Source organism: Pocillopora damicornis, chromosome 2, assembly GCF_964200805.1.
Source record: "Pocillopora damicornis chromosome 2, jaPocDami1.2, whole genome shotgun sequence".
NCBI lineage: Eukaryota > Metazoa > Cnidaria > Anthozoa > Scleractinia > Pocilloporidae > Pocillopora > Pocillopora damicornis.
Genome location: NC_142671.1, coordinates 5,954,277 through 5,971,737, shown reverse-complemented (window position 1 = coordinate 5,971,737; position 17,461 = coordinate 5,954,277). Strand labels below are relative to the sequence as shown.

The 17,461-nt window shown below is 38.6% G+C and overlaps 3 protein-coding genes across 3 annotated transcripts; 2 read left to right on the top strand and 1 right to left on the bottom strand.

The window, feature by feature from the left end:
• The first annotated feature begins 10 nt into the window (after positions 1 to 10).
• Positions 11 to 13,662, top strand: LOC113683058 (uncharacterized). Its single transcript, XM_089198457.1, has 4 exons — positions 11 to 25; positions 4,599 to 4,717; positions 11,004 to 11,124; positions 11,585 to 13,662. The coding sequence occupies exons 3-4, from the start codon at positions 11,024 to 11,026 to the stop codon at positions 13,269 to 13,271; spliced, it is 1,788 nt and encodes a 595-aa protein (XP_089054583.1). The 5' UTR covers positions 11 to 25; positions 4,599 to 4,717; positions 11,004 to 11,023; the 3' UTR covers positions 13,272 to 13,662.
• On the top strand, positions 1,145 to 4,489 carry LOC149049665 (uncharacterized). The gene has a single exon (XM_089198458.1). The coding sequence runs from the start codon at positions 1,145 to 1,147 to the stop codon at positions 2,192 to 2,194; it is 1,050 nt and encodes a 349-aa protein (XP_089054584.1). The 3' UTR covers positions 2,195 to 4,489.
• LOC149049666 (uncharacterized) lies at positions 2,208 to 4,448 on the bottom strand. Its single transcript, XM_089198456.1, has one exon. It carries the CDS (start codon positions 4,446 to 4,448, stop codon positions 2,820 to 2,822), a length of 1,629 nt encoding a protein of 542 aa, XP_089054582.1. The 3' UTR covers positions 2,208 to 2,819.
• Positions 13,663 to 17,461: the final 3,799 nt, after the last annotated feature.

Genomic DNA, 17,461 nt, shown 5'->3' with positions numbered 1-17,461 from the left:
GACGATATGGCGTTGCCCTCGACGAGGACACCGAATGCAAATATGGCGGACCTCTCGGGCGGCCCGGGGCTAGTTGCGTGGAAGCGAGGCTAGTGAGGCCAGCCAGTGAGGCCGGCTTTTCCCTGTGTTTTGATCGTCACGAATGGCTGCTTCACGTGCGCTCACAGAAGACGATATTCCTGGAGCTTCTCTTCGAGGTAGATCGCCTGCCACGCTAAAAAATGAAGAACTTCGTTTCTGGCTGAAATGTAGGGGCGATACATTGAAAGGACTGAAAACAAAAGCACAATTAGTGAAAAAGTAGGATGCTCGTACTTCGACCGATTCGCGGAGATTTCGCGCCTCGCTTGCCTTGATTGCAATTGCGGTAACCAAAGTTTAAAAACGATCTTATCTTCCCTTCTGTTTAGGGTTGAGGAATATATCAAAGAAGGTCGTGATCAAAATATAGTAGATCCGGATCCTGACTCCGTATATACAAAGCGCAAGGAACGCTTGGATAAAAACAAAGATGACAACTCCGGAATTGCCGCAACTCAGCATCCTTTGAGTTTCCCATCAGATGGCTGGTCTGCAGACATACGGCGGATGCCCTTTTTTACCCGCGCCGAAATGAATGACCACATTTCAAAGTCTGGAAAAAGAATTGATCCGACAAGTAAAGCCCATTCAGTGCCAACGAGTATTCGGAAAGCGACAACTTTTCTGAATGACGAATATTTGAAGGGTATCTCCGCAGCAAGCGATGACAACTACTTTTATTTCCGGTCTCACTGCTATCACAGTTTTCGGAAGAATGATGCCCCACACAACTTGAAAGTCGCATTGTGCATTTTAAGTGGGGAAGTGAAACATGCTACATGTTCCTGCGTTGCTGGGAAGGTTGGTTTTTATAACCATATATTAGCACTCTTGATGAAGATTTGCAAATTCTCATTATATGAATGTTAAACTGTCCATGAACTTGAAAACGAAGAAGACATGCAGCCAAAGCAAGCATGTACTTCCTCTTTACAGAGGTGGCATAGGAAGGGAAGAGGAGACTCTATAAATCCACAACCAGCAATGGAGGTGCTTGTAGCAAAGACCTACCTGGAGCAGCCCAGATCATCAGCTCGAGAACCTGGTGTCAGATGTACACTATATGAGGCAAGGTATTCCTATACGGGGGCAAAAGGCAGATGAAGAAAAACTATTGGCAACCTTGAAAGAATTGAACCCAAATATGGCGCTAGCACAGATTATGACCCCAAAGGCTGATTCTATTCCCTTAGTAGAAACCAAATTTGGTAGAAGTCCACAAGGCTCGTATGCTAGCTATCAACTTGCAGTGACCGAAGATAATTTCAAAGTGTTTTGTGACATCACGTCTATCCCAAGGGCAAACCCTGCCAACCATGGTGAGCATATTGTGACATATCCAAGATTTCCCCTATCAAGTCAGTCTAATGAACAGTTTGAGATACCTGCTGATCTTTCAGAAGCAGAAAAATCACTGTTAAAGGATCTGCAAGTTGATGAAGATAAACTGAATGGCATTGAAATTAAAACACGCAGCCAATCAGAGTGCCCTGAATGGAAGTTGGAAAGGAAATTCCGATTTACTGCCTCCAATTTTGGTCTTGTATGGGACAGAAAAAGAAACCATGAATCTTTAGTACAAAATCTTATAAATCCAAAGCCTTTTTCATCAAGATATACTAATCATGGACTTAAATATGAGCCAATTGCCTTAGAACAATACCAAACATATATGTCCTCTATTAACAAGTCAGTGAAGGTTTTTAAGTCAGGACTTGTAATAAGTATGGATGCCCCATACTTGGGTGCATCACCAGATGGCAAGGTTATTGATCCTGGATGCTCTGATCAATTTGGTCTTTCTGAGGTCAAGTGCCCAGAAACCAAGTACTTAGTCACCCCACTGGATGCATGCTCTGATAGCAGCTTTTTCATGGAAGAAGTCGATGGAAAGCCTAAACTTAAACGCACCCATAAATACTATGTCCAAGTGCAAGGGCTGATGGGTGTGACTGGGGCAAAGTGGTGCAATTTCATCGTCTACACCAGTAAGGGAATGAGCATCGAGCGAATTCCATTTGACGTGCAATTTTGGAACAATTTAAAGGACACATTGAAACTGCATTATTTTAAACACTTCCCAGCTATAGCAGCTAGAGAAGCAAGAGCATAAGGCAAAGTCACTGTTATTATAATATGCATGTTTACTACATGGTGAGCCCCTATTTGGGACATTTAAACATCAAAACAATTAACTACTGTTATACAATCTTTAGGTTCATGAGGCTCTGGATTCTGGGGGGGGGGGGGGTACTCCATGTATCATTGGGTTGAGAGGTGTGGCTCAGACACTTGAAATCTGACCATGTTTAAGAAGAGAAACTTTCCCACCCTGCAGACTTTCAGACAGAATGCTGATTTTGGTTCCCTGCTTAAGAAATTTAACCCAAAACAATCCCTAAAAGCCATACACAGGCTAGCTGCATGTCCACCATAAGCCCTAATGGAGCACCCCCCCCATTCCCACCTTAGGTTTATATTTATGTGTTTCATGTAACATCATGGGTCTATAGTGTTTTGTTATTGTTCAGACATTGTGCAAATGCTAAACTTTTAGGTTAGCAGGACATTTAAGTGTTATAACTAGCCCTGCCGTCAAGTCAATTTTACTGTTGTGGTTCATATTTATTTTTGGTTTAGCATTTTTCAAACCAGTTTGATTTATGATTTTGTATGTTTCTAAATATCATGTTTTAAACACAAAAAGTGACAAAAACAAAACTGGTTTGAAAAATATTTTAACTAAAGATAAATGAAAACAACAACATTGGCTTAGTAAAACAATAAACATAAGCAGACCATGTGATATTAGATATGAGTGGATCCTGAGCGTTGCACAGGAAAGCACAAACAGTCCACATCTGGTTAACGACACTAAATAAACTCAGAGGAACAACTCCATTCCAAATTCGGAAGTTCTTTATCTTGTTGATGGCCCTTTCGACGTGTATCCAAAGACTTGCAATCTGCTGTGTCCTAACAACATCTTCGGCAGACATTTGAGCATCACTGCCTAAAAAGGGTGGGATATTCAGATCCACACCAAGGGGCAGGATGTCTTGTATCTGAAATCCCTTGTCTGCCATAACAGAGTCACCATCTTCAAAGGATTGGGACAAAAATCCACTCCGTAAAACAATTTCGCGGTCAGAGATGCTGCCGGTATAAAGTTGACTGAAAAATGTAATAGCTCCACTTGGTGCAATACCGACAAGTCCTTTCAATGTCACATGGTTTTTGTACGAGCTGAAAAGTTCAGAGTTCAAAAGCAAACTGCTTGGCATTTCACAAAAGACCTCTGTGCAGTCAATAATGACTCGCGTTGAGAGAAATTTTTCTTTGAAATCTGCAGGCATAGTTGCCTGAACAACTGACTTAGGAGGCCAGATGCAAATCTGGCCAAATTTCAGATACATGAAATTAATCCATGGCACAAAAAGCCTGCTTATGGTGGACTGGGCAACACCATACAAGTGAGCTAAATGGCGCTCTGAAAAGCCTCTTCTCAGGCGGCATAAGACAATAAAAAATTCTTCAACTGGTTTGAGTTTTCGTGGGCGTCCTTTCTTTGCAGGTGAAATGTTTTCTTCATCATCAGAGTCCACATCATAAAAATCCTCTGGCACATCTTTTAAGGTGCTTCTTGGACGAATGTTTTCTCCATTTTCACCCGGGTTCAAAAAGTTAAATAAGGCGAGGAAAGTAGCATAAATTGGAAGGCCAGTATAAAAGTTGATGTCAGCGTCTGATGTAAAGCGTTCCAGAGAAAATAGTCGGGCCGAGATAGCCTCGTTCTGTTTCTCTACCTCGTCCAATTTCTTTTTTAGCTCAGTGTTTTCCTGTCGAAGTTTTAACACCTCCTCTTCCAGTTCCTCGATCTTTTTTGGCGCATTTAACTCCGAACAAGTATCGTTTGGCTCAGTATTTCGGTTAGAGGCAGTTGCCGTCGACTCGGAAAGTGATTCCGCCGTGATATCTGTTTCGCTCACTACATGTAACTCGGTGTGATCAGAGGAAGCAGATGTTGTTGCAAATAATTTCTTCTGAGGCAGAGGATGTCTTTCTGGAGGAGCTTTTCTTTTCCTTGGAGATGGAACTGACCACGAAAATCTGGTTGGAACGCCACCGGGAACCACATAAGCCCGTGCATTGAATGATTTTCTTAAATCTTCTCGCCTAAAATGAAGGGAACAAACTTTTGTTCCATCGACGATCTTAGAATCCTTTCCTTCTTCACGGCGAATTGCGTGAATCCACTGTTTTCTCCTCGTAGGAGTGCGTGGGAATTCAAAGAAAGAAACTTTCTCTCCTGTGGGCGTCTTCTTTCCTTTCTGATTGCATTCAGGGACACAACAACTCGTAACCATATCGAAAAGCGTAGAACAGAACGACTACAAAACACTTACTCGATGGACTCGAAGGACGCGTTGTCAAAACAAACTCGAGGCCTCACTAGCCTCGCTTTCGCGCAACTAGACCCAGTCCTCCCAAGTGGTCCGCCATATTTGCATTCGGTGTATAGCGTCACACGGAAGAACGTATGAAGGTTTATGGTGTGTGCACAATCTACATGCCACTAAAGAGCTGCACACGGAGAGCTTAAATCGAGGGGAACGTGTTCTATTCATCGTTTATGGTAAGTATCAACTTATGCCTCGAACAGAGTTATTCCCGTGAATAAAGGGGTAAGTTTCTAAAGAAACTGTGGTGCTGCGTCGGTGGGAGAGTATAGCAGGTAATTTAGTGTTAACAACTGGGTTGAAAAAGTAAATTAGCCACGGTAAAGGGTAAAAAAGCTGACGTTTCGAGCGTTAGCCCTTCGTCAGAGCGATAGGGGCTAACGCTTTTCAACCCAGTTGTTAACACTAAATTACCTGCCAGAGTTATTCCCGGTTCGAAGCTTCCTGAAAACCACGCGTAATTTAGGATCTAATTCATGTGCTAAGATGCCAACACCTTTTACATGTTGTCAGGAAAAATCCCGTCAGAGGTGAAAAGTACCGTAACTCAGCCAAACGACAATTCTTTTTTTCTTAACTTCTTACAAAGTAAGCCTGCCTAAGTGAATAGCTTTGTGAATATAAACTCAATTACCGGTAATGTGAATCTAAACGGCCTAGACTGCTTATAGGCAGGGTACACATTAGTATTTTTATTAGTATTTTTGAGCAATTTGTTCAGCATAAAAGTCACAAGACTAGGATGGAGGATTGATGCAGTACTAAGCCAAAGTGGAAATGTGATCATCGCAGTAAATTTTCCAATTTAAGCAATTGGAAAGAAGAAGCCTGAAAAAAATCAGGGCTTCAACGGGATTCGAACCCGTGACCTCCGCGAATACCGGTGCGATGCTCTACCAACTGAGCTATGAAGCCACACATTGGGAGCGAGGTCAATTTATTGAGTTCATATCTTCCCGTGCAGTGAAATGATGTGGAGTTTATATGAAATAATTCATATTTGTACTGCGGTTGTAGATGAAAGTGGAAATGTGATCATCGCAGTAAATTTTCCAATTTAAGCAATTGGAAAGAAGAAGCCTGAAAAAAAAAAAATCAGGGCTTCAACGGGATTCGAACCCGTGACCTCCGCGAATACCGGTGCGATGCTCTACCAAATAGCTCAGTTGGTAGAGCATCGCACCGGTATTCGTGGAGGTCACGGGTTCGAATCCCGTTGAAGCCCTGATTTTTTTCAGGCTTCTTCTTTCCAATTGCTTAAATTGGAAAATTTACTGCGATGATCACATTTCCACTTTCATCTACAACCGCAGTACAAATATGAATTATTTCATATAAACTCCACATCAGTACTAAGCCAGTTTGAAATTAAATTCATCCAATTTGGGGGGGGGGGGGAAATAAGAGTTTTGCAAATTTGCCATATGATACTCTCTGTCCTTCATTTTCCTGCAATTTGATTGGTTACTTTAAACAAGCCTTGAAATCTGATTGGTTGTTTTCTTTTTTGGTGTAGCCTCCTCATTGGCTGGGGAAAAGATGCAATTTAAAGCAAAAAATGGTGGGATTCATTAATAAATCGCACCAATTAGAGCCAATCAGGTTACAAGGACCACTAGTGATTTCAAAATGGGTGTAACAAAGCCCAAAATTAATACGTGATACTTGAATTTTAGTGAGATTTGAAGTTCCCTTTTACCAGTAATTGAGATGTTTGAAATACTGGTTACATGATCTGTGAATGTATGCGTGCGTGAAGTGAAACCTTTGTCACCCTCCTTAGATCTAGGGGTGGATAGGCTTAAATTTGCAGAGGCTTTTGAGTGTGTTATCATTTTATGTTTTTGAAACCCATTGACAGTCATGGTTCATTTTCATCTTTACCATGTTTATATCTCATTTTATTTGCCATTGCGTTGCATTGTTTTAAAGTACCTTATTTTGGCAAGACAGTATTTCTTGGGGTTTAATTTTTGCCATTTTGAAAGAAGGAATTAAATTTCACAATTTTAGTATTTTTAACTTCATATTATTTTTCAAAAATTCTGAACTTTTTAAAATTCCTAGAGAATGTGGAACAACAATTAGCTTTAACTCTCTACTCCCAAGATCTGATTGTTAATTCTCCCCTGTAGCTGCTACACATTTCCTTGAAAATAAGTTATGAAAACTTGGTGCTAGATCAAGATAGCAGCATCTACCTGATAAGTTTGAATATTCTCATTACCTGTTTGCTGCAGAAGGTATGGATATTGTTGGGAGAAGTTTTATGTTAATCACCTCTGGGAGTTAAAGGGTTAAACAATACTTAAGAAACAATTATTTGCCTGTCGGTTAATGTTGATGAACAATCCCCTTCATCTAAGAACTTATTAACCAGTGTACACTTTGCCTTTGATGACTAATAGTCAGATATAGATAGAATTAGTAGATTTTGTTTCTACATGAGTACATAATTCATATGAATAGTTTCAACAAATATTATGGAATTATTTTGAATATACAGGAAGGTCCCTTGGAATTATTACTCAAGATAATTGGCAAGAAGCAGACAAACCTTTTAACAAACTTAAATGGTTAAGTTGGTTGCTTTACCGTTCCAATGTTCAAACAATCTTTCAAATCACTTTGAAAAGCAGGAATAAATCCTAATGTGAAAGAGAAAAGGGGTTTATTTCTATTGTCATCTGTATTTGCATTTTAATTTTTATTAATCATGTAAGCAGCGTGTGCACATTAAGGGTGAATGCATCACCCCAACAGGTGATTAAATAGTAGAAACTGATAAAATGAAAAGGAGAGAACTTAATTTCTCCTCTTGGAGTTAATCATTGTTGCCACAGTTCAGGAAAATTCACCTTGAGTAAGGAAAATTTAGATCTTTGAAATAAGTCTGTTAAAAGTGAAATCCCAGCAAAGATGAACTTATTTAATATCTTATTTTGGCCTCTAGGCCTCTTCATATTTGAATAACAATGAACCAATTATCACTGATCACTAATTTGGCTTTTGCAGTGAGAGATTTGATTCAAGTTTGAGTAGTTTGCTTTTTGAAGGTGCAATTTGTAATTGGCATGATGAATTTTAAAAAATCGTGATTGATTTTTTTCTTTCCAGGAATGTTTGTATTTCACAAGACATAATTTGCATTTGTTGTTTTGAAGTTAATTTTTTTTTTAGGATATTAGTGAGCCACCTTGAATTGCAATTGATTTTCACAGTTCACAAGAGAAATGTTAAAAACTTAGTTAGTGCATGGTAGGTGATGTGAGCTTGGTTTCACTTGTAGTCATTTTCTCTCTATGGTTGGTATGACCATAATTTTCATTACTGAACCACTGGCTCCTCCTGTAGTCAAAGCAGTATTAAGCAGTTACCCATAGGGAATGGTGGGGTAACTGCTGAATACAGGTTTCAAAAAAGAGGGGTAATATAAAACATGATTAAAAAAATGCCATCTCATGCCATGGTTGACCACTTAGTGCACAAACACCAGCTCAAAAATACTACTAACATTAATTTTGGAAGAGAAACATGGATTTAATTTTACTTCTAGAGATTATTCTTATAGTTTCATTTGAGTGGGTCTGCTTTAAGTGACCATCAATGCAAGTGGAAGACAATGCAACCAGGCTGTTGGGATTCAGTAAAGGGTCACCATGACACCTTAATAGAGGTGATCACTTAATACTGGTGAAAATCACAGTGACAAGGAGGAAACAAATTTGCAACTTTGACAACCAATCTCTTAATACAGGGTATTGGCTTAATACTGTTCCACTTAATACAGGTGTAACTGTGCATCTGTTTAAACAGATGACTTTTATTTCACAATTAAAAACAATACCAGTTGAAAAACATGATCATCATCGAGCCTGATTTTAAATTTATATATTTTACTTCCCTTACAGCATTGAATCATGTCACCTTTAGAGTAGAGATTAAGCAGTAACATTTCAATACTTCACCTGCAACAAACATAGAGTAACTTTCAGGCAATGGTACCATTTAACATCAAACTTCGTGAAACTAGAAGCTTTATTTATGTATAATGTATTGCTTCTTATATTAACTCTATGGAATGAGACAAAAAATGATGATTGCATGGAAAAATTAGAAATCTTTATTACCTAATCATTATTAGAGGGTGGTGTTCCATGTTGTAAACTTGATGTTTAATGCAGTTCCCTATTTGGAAAGCTTTTAAGGTAATAGAACCAATCTGCATACACATAATATTATATATGAGTATAGACAGATGTCGCTGTAAATATGTTACTCAGCAAGTTTCAATCTGATATCATGATTGGTGGTCAAAGCTGCAGAACAGTGGGAATTTACTCAAAATATTTTAGCACCAAATGAACATTTAATTTTCCCTAACTCTCATTCAATTTTTTTGAAAAACCTGGGAGTGTTTTCTTGTTGTTCTGAATACTCCGTGGTAAGAGTTTCAACAAATTTGTTGAGTTTTAGCTATCTTTTCCCCACCATGCCTAAGATGTTAGAAGGCAGGTGATGCACTGACCCAAAAATATATTCTTTCTGTCTGTTGTCTTTCCACTTGAAGTTCATTCATCAATTTTTTTTAAATCCATCTCCACCAAAAGTGTGGACCGCAAAGCAATTCAAAATCCAAGAGAGCTTGAAGCAGGGAAAAAAGTACATTGTACAGGGGAGGGACAAGAAGGGAACATCAAGTGAGCTTATGATGGTCAATAGAAAGCATCAATTTTTGTTTTAATGATATAAGGATCTTAACTATTGTTTCCCTCAATCATGTGTTCATGCAGAATTTGCAAGAGTTGATTTTTTAGCAGAAGAAAAGGCTGTGAAATGGATCCCTCCAAAGTGGCTTTGTCACACATCCAGTCCCATCTCTTTTATATTCTGGGGGAAGATAGCTTAACTCAACAAAGTCCTCTTGGGAGCATCAAGTATAAAAAGGTGGTTGTTAAATGGAAGTCAAAAAACTTTTCTGGGAACTGGTTTTTACTGAATGATAAGCGGTAATAAACAACAAACCAGCCCCTTTTTGAATGCCAATACATTTTTGGTGTTTGATGGGTTGCAGTTTCAATGTTACCAAAGAGTAGTAATAAGGAAAATCACAGCTTTAAAAAAAGCAAACAAAAAAATTGCACAGTCTGTAGTCTGAAGTTTGTGTTTTATCATGACTGTCCTCACCCATTTAGTGTTTGTAAACTTTTACAAACTCAGAGAGAAATATCTTCTTTTTTATATTGTGGTATAAATGTATAATAAAATAATACCTGAATTTGGTTTTTGAATGATATTATAAATTATCAAACCTTGCATCTGTGTTATCAGCCTCATCCTTTGTCTTCAGTTGATAACTCCAACCTCAGCATTCAATTTGATAATTCATAATATCATTCTCAACCTTATCCAATAATTGCTTAGCACCTGTAAATTGGGGCTAATGTGCAACTCAAGTTTCCTGCCATGTGGTGTCATTTGGAAATGGTAGCATTGATTCTCTACAAAATCACTTTGTTTTATTCATTGCCTATAACATATTGAGAATCAAGTGTGTTAATCAAACTATATCCCCTAGTTAATATTTTTCTGTCCTCTCATCAGCCTTCTGCTTATTAACGTATAGATATTGTGAGGAGAAATTTCTATTTTGGTCACTCCTTGGAGTGAAAGGGTTAAAGCTAAATGACCCACAAGTTAGAGGAAGGGGCTTCATTGTCTAGAAAATTTTGCTATTGCAATTGAACCCAGTTTATTTACTGGGTATCTCCTTTACAGCTTGAGAGGTTGGGTCTCCGTTCATTGACCCTGGATGTGTCTACCATGAAATAAATAAAACAATTCAACAAATAGATTGGATGTCTGTGTTTCTATTCAAAGATATATCACAAGTGACCTCAATGTGCTAAGAATAGACTGAAAAAGTGGCACTCGAGGTGTGGCACAGTAACTGATGTCTTGCCACATTTGAAGGTCTTCTGTGATCTGCTAACTGCACTGAGGTGCAACAACTTGGAGCCTCTTTGTTTTATGTCTTACAGAATCACAATTTTGTTAATGGTGTTATCATCTATGTCTAACTTCCACTAGGTCATTAGTTACACCCAACTGAAATGTGTGTATAATTCAGTTTATTATTTTATTATTATATTGTTTGTCTATATTAATTATTTAATTAGTTGTTGTTACCAGAGGTTTGTGTACCCCCTGTCCACCATATTTAACTTCAAGGTTGTATTATAATGATTGTGACTCAAGACTGTTGCAATTCTTGTGAGCACCCATTATCCTCAGCCACATTTACAACCACTTCAATTGCCAGATATGTCTTCATAGTTAATTAAACTGTATTGAACCTAGTAGTACATGACTAGAGTGAGGATTAATCATTTTAATCATCAAGGTCATGCTTGAAATATTATTCTTAGTAATATTTATATATTTGTGATGTAATATCCACAGACAGTTCAAATCAAAAGGTTATGGCCACCCCTCGTCCAAGGAAGATATTTCTCTGGTTATTTCCTTTGTTCTTATTGGCTACAATCCTGTCTGTATACATCTTCAGTGACCATTTAACAGGGTATGTTTTGTGTGACATCATTGGAAAAGTGAAACTTATCCATAGATCTGTATCTCTTTACTTTCTAAGAGAACCTTTAGGCAGCTAGGTTTAGTCACTGAGTGTGCAGTTAAAAAAATGCATTTCTAGATCTCTCCCTTCTAAGTCTGGTCACTTTTACTCCTGTTGGGAATAAGATATCCTTTGTTTAAGAATTATCACTGTTCAAAAAGTTCTTGAAGGGGTGCTTTCAAACATGAAAAACTGACTTGGTAATCTGAGGTAAGGCTTTGCACCAATAGCCTTGGTGTAATGGCTGAAATTAGCAGTAAAAGCTCACTTTATTAAGTTTTTGAAACTATTGTGGTAGGTGCTTGTGTGTGTTGCCTGCAGAATGTGGAAATTGTTTTTAGTTTGTGAACTTTTGGGTATTGTTTTGTCATATGTAAATGGAATGAGAGATCATACTTTTTCCCCACAGATTTAAACATTCTGTTTCATGCAATGCTTACAACTTTGAGTTCCGGAAAAGCCTTGCAGAGGATCTGAGAGAAATCCAACAAAAAGTAAGGAAGTCATTCCTGCATGAAGAAGCACCCTCGCCAAAACTACTTTTACAGTTGGAAGAAATTGTGAAACGGCTTGATCCTGAAGTAGATCTGGCAAGTGTGTTCACTCAGAAGGGTACTGATACTGACAGCTTGGATGTATGTCCAGAGGTATATAATGGGACAAAGTTTGGTTACCCCTTCTATGAAAAGGGTTGGGTATCAATCAACTGTACCAATGTAAAACCTCTTCGCTCTGTTGTTAGTGTCCTGGTCAACACTATTGCATATCCCAAGCAAGATGAGAACTATATTGAAACCGTTATAAAAGGCATAACAGAGACTTACCCAACAGTTCAGGTTTATTTGGCAACAGGAAGTGTCAATGTAATGAAAGCTGCCCAAAATTATAAAAATGTTGATGTTGTTCTGATTGATAAAGCTCAAGTAGCTAAGGGATGGAACATTCTGGTTGGGAAAGCCTCTACTCCTTATGTGCTGGTTGCACGTGATGTGTTTCACTTCACATGGCTAACACAACTTGAGAGGCAGATTCGTGTTACCAGTCAGACACCATATGTTGAAGTTGCTGGTGGATCATACCGTAACTTCTCTGGTCACTGGAAAGCAGGATGTGTCCAAACTACAATGAAGAACTATGTGTTAAAGTACCAAGAGGGATACTTGCACTCAAAGAATGGGTGTATGTTATGTGACTATCTTCAGGGACCTTTTGTAACCAAAACAAGTCTGTTCAAGCTTGATGAGAAGCTTCCAATTCAAGTTGTGTTTGAAGACTGGTTTTCAAGTATTATTAAAAAAGGTAGCTTAGTGATGTCATGTCCAGATGCTATGTATTTTACAACAGACTACTGGTCATATTCTAAAATAACTGATAGAAATGTGTGGACACCATTGGCTAAAAAGTGGGAACTCAATCAAGTTTTATTGCCGGGAGGGGTAAAGCATTCCTTCTCTTGTGAGGATATAGGTGTTACATGCAAAGCCAAAAGCGAACTTCTCCCTTTGTGTTGCCTTCAAGAGTACGCTTATGCTTTAGCATTTTTTCAGAAATTTGCTGAAGCTCACAATTTCACTTTTGAACTTGATACTGGTTCTGCACTGGGTGGTGTTAAGTTTGAGGGTGTGCTTCCTTATGACCTGGATGGAGATTTTATTATCTCGACATCTGGTTTTGACATCCTTGGAAAAACTGAAACAGTTGATTATTTCCAGAAAAATGGATACACTTTGGCAGATTATGAACCCAAAGAAGGGTACGCTAGACTTTTTTTCAAGAAGTTTTATTTTGAGATATGGAGATGGGGGGATATGTCAAACAAAAGATATCTCCCACCAGAGCTACAGAAACAAGAAACTTTCACAAAAGCCAACATTGGTGGTTATTGGATAGATACAGCATTTAGTCCTGGTTTGTTCTCTAGGAATCGATATGGAAGAGAAATCCTCAAACACTCTCAATCTTGGATCAAGCTGGGCTTATCACACAGCTTTATTGAATACAATCCTGGAGGCTTTGAGCTTTGTAAAAAGCCAGAGCATCATGCATGCATACACAATTTCCCTGCTGACGGCAACATTCCATTTATGGTAAATTAGACATGTGTAATGGTGCACAAAACTCATGAACAGTAAGACTGTAAGATGTCATGTATTATTGCCATTTTAATGTGTCAAGAAAAAATCTGAATAGTTGACTGAGGAGTAGTGGTTGAGCGTAGTTGTGTTAAGTATGTCACAACTTTCCCCTCTAATAGGATAAGACTTTAATTAAAAACAAATGCTAACAGAAAAAAACAACAACAACAACAGCGCAAATCAGTAAGGTCACGAGGAATGTCAGCGTAGAATCTATTGGATCTAGCTATCTAACGACTGGGAACTTATTCTCACGAAAGGGAGGAAAGTTAAAGAATAAAAACGAATGAATAGGTGACAAGACAATCATGATTTTCTTCTTAACAAATTAATAAATCATTCAAACCGTGAACATTTCCTTAGTTACTCTTCGCGTTCTTGAGAGCTGCCGGGCTTTTCGAGGCCAGATTATTGACCCGAATAACTGCACAGAAAACCTTTAAGATGCCATGGCAATTACACCGGTAAACGTGTAGCAACACTATAACCCATGGTTCAAGAGTTCAATTTACTATTAAGTAGAGAACAGCACATTGTTCAGTAACAATGGAGAGCGCACATATCATGTGCAACAAAGTGGTCAAACGTCGGGCATGATGCGCTAGGGGATATTAATTTGGCTGCCCGTGTGTCAATTTCGCGCAAAATTTTAAGGAAGCTCCATAGGGTTTTTTGACCGTTCGAGGTCTGGGTGTGAACATAGCACAAGCTTCAAGTGTCAGTTTGAAAAACAAACATAGCCGCTCAGTACGAAAACACAAAATTGCAAATAGCGAGGAAACTGCCTTTGTAACCCCTATTTTCCTCGGCAACATTGTGAAAATTTTGAGATATTTCCCGGAAGCAAATTGAAAAATGTTTAAGGCAAAGCCAAATTATCACTGGCTTGCGCCTCTTTCGTGGAGCCTAAGCTTAATAGCGAAAATAAATGGTCTGAACCTTGCTCATCGCCCCTTTGATAGCTTTTAATGATCTATGACACCTTAATTTAAAAAAATAAATAACAATCCCAACACCAGGGTAGTCCCATCAGAACGTAAGGCTCTGCTATCAATAGGAGTCCTAGTGAATAGGATCCTAAAATAAATACAATGCATAATACAAAAATAATTATAAATGGTACTACTAATAATAATAACGGCGGCAAGAATAATATATATGCTATCTAAATATCGAACAATACTATAAAAATCTATATATATACAATGGTATAAAAATCTATAAATACACACAAAATAAGGATCTAGTCAATAAAAAATATTATGGAAAATTCTAATTAATTTCACTATTATAAACAACACATCCATGATAATAAAAAGATTTCTTGGCTGTTTCGTTTCAAACGCGAGGCAAATGAAGTAAATTTCTCTGTCTTGTTCTGGTATTATTAAAATTGAAATATTGCTTAAAAAATTGAGGACAGTTACCAGAAATGCATTTATTAACTAATTTAAAAGTACGTTCGTCTCTTCTCGACTGTAACTCAGGCCATTTAAGATCCATTAAAGCTTTGTCACTATCCGTAGATCTCGAAACAATTTTGAATGCCCTCCTTTGAAAATAATCCAGCAGTCTGGCATTGCCCACTCCACAACAGTTCCATACAGTGTCGCCATAGTCAAAAATTGGATGGATAAATGATAGATATAAAGTGTTGGCAGCATGACAAGTTAAATCTCTTCGTAATCGAGATAGCATACCTAATCTTTTGCCAGCTTTAGATAAAATGTACTGAATGTGGGGAGCCCAAGAAATAGTCTCATCAAATATATTACCAAGATAAGTGAACATGTTTACCCGTTTTAAACTTTGTCCATGAAAAGTAATATCAAAGTATATTAAAGTTCACACGGCAACCAGGTGGACAATCAGACATAGTTTGATGCTACACTGGTTTGCAAATTTAATGAATGTAACCGAAGAAGTTACAATTCATAGACCCAACGTTTCGACACTCCTGTCTAGTGCCTTCATCAGGGGTGATCTAAACGCTGCAACAAGAGGTCCTTTTATATGATCACTAATTAGCGGCCTTTTTTTCTGACGAGGTGTAAATAAGCGTCAGGAAGCAGACCGCCATCGTCACGATTTAAAGGAGCGTGGGCGGAGTTAATGTGCCAAGCCTCCAAACAAAGGCGCTGGTGGTAACGCCGATTAGTGGTGATAATTTTAGAATTATCCCACCCATTTGTATGGTTGGTTAGGCATGTGTTCTCCGATAAAGCTGAATTTTCCTTTTTGCAAAGAAAAACCGCTTTTCGGTGCTCTTTTAACCGTGTACCAAACTGGCGTTTGGTCTGTCCGATGTATTCGTTGTCACAGTCATTGCAAAGAATAGAATAAATGGCGTCGGTTCGTTGTTCTTTCGTGACAGGATCCTTAGGTTTGGCGAAAATATGCCCCAAAGTCTGAAAAGGTTTTTGTTTTTTTTTTTTCTAGGCACTAGACAGGAGTGTCGAAACGTTGGGTCTATGAATTGTAACTTCTTCGGTTACATTCATTAAATCTGCAAACCAGTGTAGCATCAAACTATGTCTAATATCAAAGTCTTTATGTTTGGACAGTTTAGAATTAGTTCCAAATAGCATGGCTTCAGTTTTGGTGGTATTAAGAAACAAGCTGTTTACTTGAAGCTATTCACCCAATGTATTCAGGTCCTGATTCAGATTATCTTCGATGACTTTAGAGTTAGATCCGGCACAAAACAGAACGGTATCATCTGCGTATATAAGCACATTACAAATCTTAATGCAGAGGGGCGAATCGTTGATATGAATAACAAAGAGTAGAGGGCCTAATATGGAACCTCGTGGAACACCAGATGTTATGTGTGGAGGATCAGATGAGGCACCACCGACGCCAACAACTTGGATGCGGCTAGACAGATAGTTTTCAAACCAGTTTAGCTCTTTGCCTTTGATTCCAAGAAAGTGCAGTTTCCTAAACAAAATAGAATGATCTATTGTATCGAATGCCTTACGCAAGTCCACAAAAACTGCTCCCGTCATAAAACCCTGATCAATATTTCGCCGGATTGTGACCCAGAAAAGCGAACACAAAAATTTTCTAGAGTAACAATACGCTGGCGCGCGCGCCAACATTAAACAAAGACTACAAGGAGCCTCCTTAAAGGAAAATAACCGCTGTCTCGCAAAATAAGTGAAAGATAATTGAAAAGTTTCTAGAAAGCAGTAAAAGCTGTGAGACCACATGGTCGAGGGTCTCCAAGGGTTCAACCGGTAGCCTTTAAGTATAAAAATTGTCAAATTTTGACTAATAATCGTCAAAAAGTTAACTGTTGGAAAAATTTCTGGTGACAACAATTTAGATGGAATGTTATTAACCGTCAGCCGTAAAAGCCATCACCCCGTTGAAACCCTCTTGGCTCTGAAAGCCTTAAAGCACCTACTCATTACAACACATGCGCAGAAGTTTGACCACTTGGTTGTAACATGTAGTATTAATTTTTTATGATGCAATCTCAGTCATTGCACCTACGCAGCTTTCGGTTTATTGGGTACTCGCTTTCGGTTATCGTTATTGGAAATTCTTCGGGGACCTTTCACCAGTCTGACAACTGAAGAGTCATAGAACACGTCAGTTACTTAACGTTTTCTTTCCTTTTTCGTTCCCTTCACTTTACACTGCAATGCAGTTAGAGCCTGATGAGTAGGTTACAGCTTTTAATTTCCTTCCGCACCGTGCACGATGATCATCTGTCATTTTGTGTCACTCTGGGTGAATAATGTAGACAAGCTACATTAATGGGTTGAAATGACCATTGTAGACGGTATAGATTATTAGGCGGGAGATTGGGTTCCGCTCTCTTGTAGGCTCCTTGGCAGCCCGCGGGGGCTCAGTGGGATGTCACGGTACGCTACACCAAAGTTCTCTTGGCAGAGTGTTGCGTGACATCCGAACAGGCATTCTTGTTTCTTAAGATATCATTTATTTTTGGCCATGTGTTTAGAGAGACGATTATGGTGGCAAGTGATTACAGGTGGCCCAGGTGTTAAGAATAGAGCGCTCTACGAGAAAGAAGCTCGAGTAAAATGATACATAGCGGCTCGAGCTCCTAGTGGAGAAACCGTCCCAAGTGTAACAAGCCAGAACGGGCAATGTAGAGGAGAACACATACAAAACCAAGATGT

Excerpts from the sequence above, each read along its gene's own strand:
- LOC149049665 (XM_089198458.1), top strand. The coding sequence starts at position 1,145 with ATGAGGCAAGGTATTCCTATACGGGGGCAAAAGGCAGATGAAGAAAAA.
- LOC149049666 (XM_089198456.1), bottom strand. The coding sequence starts at position 4,448 with ATGGTTACGAGTTGTTGTGTCCCTGAATGCAATCAGAAAGGAAAGAAG.
- LOC113683058 (XM_089198457.1), top strand. The coding sequence starts at position 11,024 with ATGGCCACCCCTCGTCCAAGGAAGATATTTCTCTGGTTATTTCCTTTG. Across the intron at positions 11,125-11,584 it reads TTCAGTGACCATTTAACAGG|ATTTAAACATTCTGTTTCAT; the intron begins GTATGTTTTGTG and ends TTTTCCCCACAG.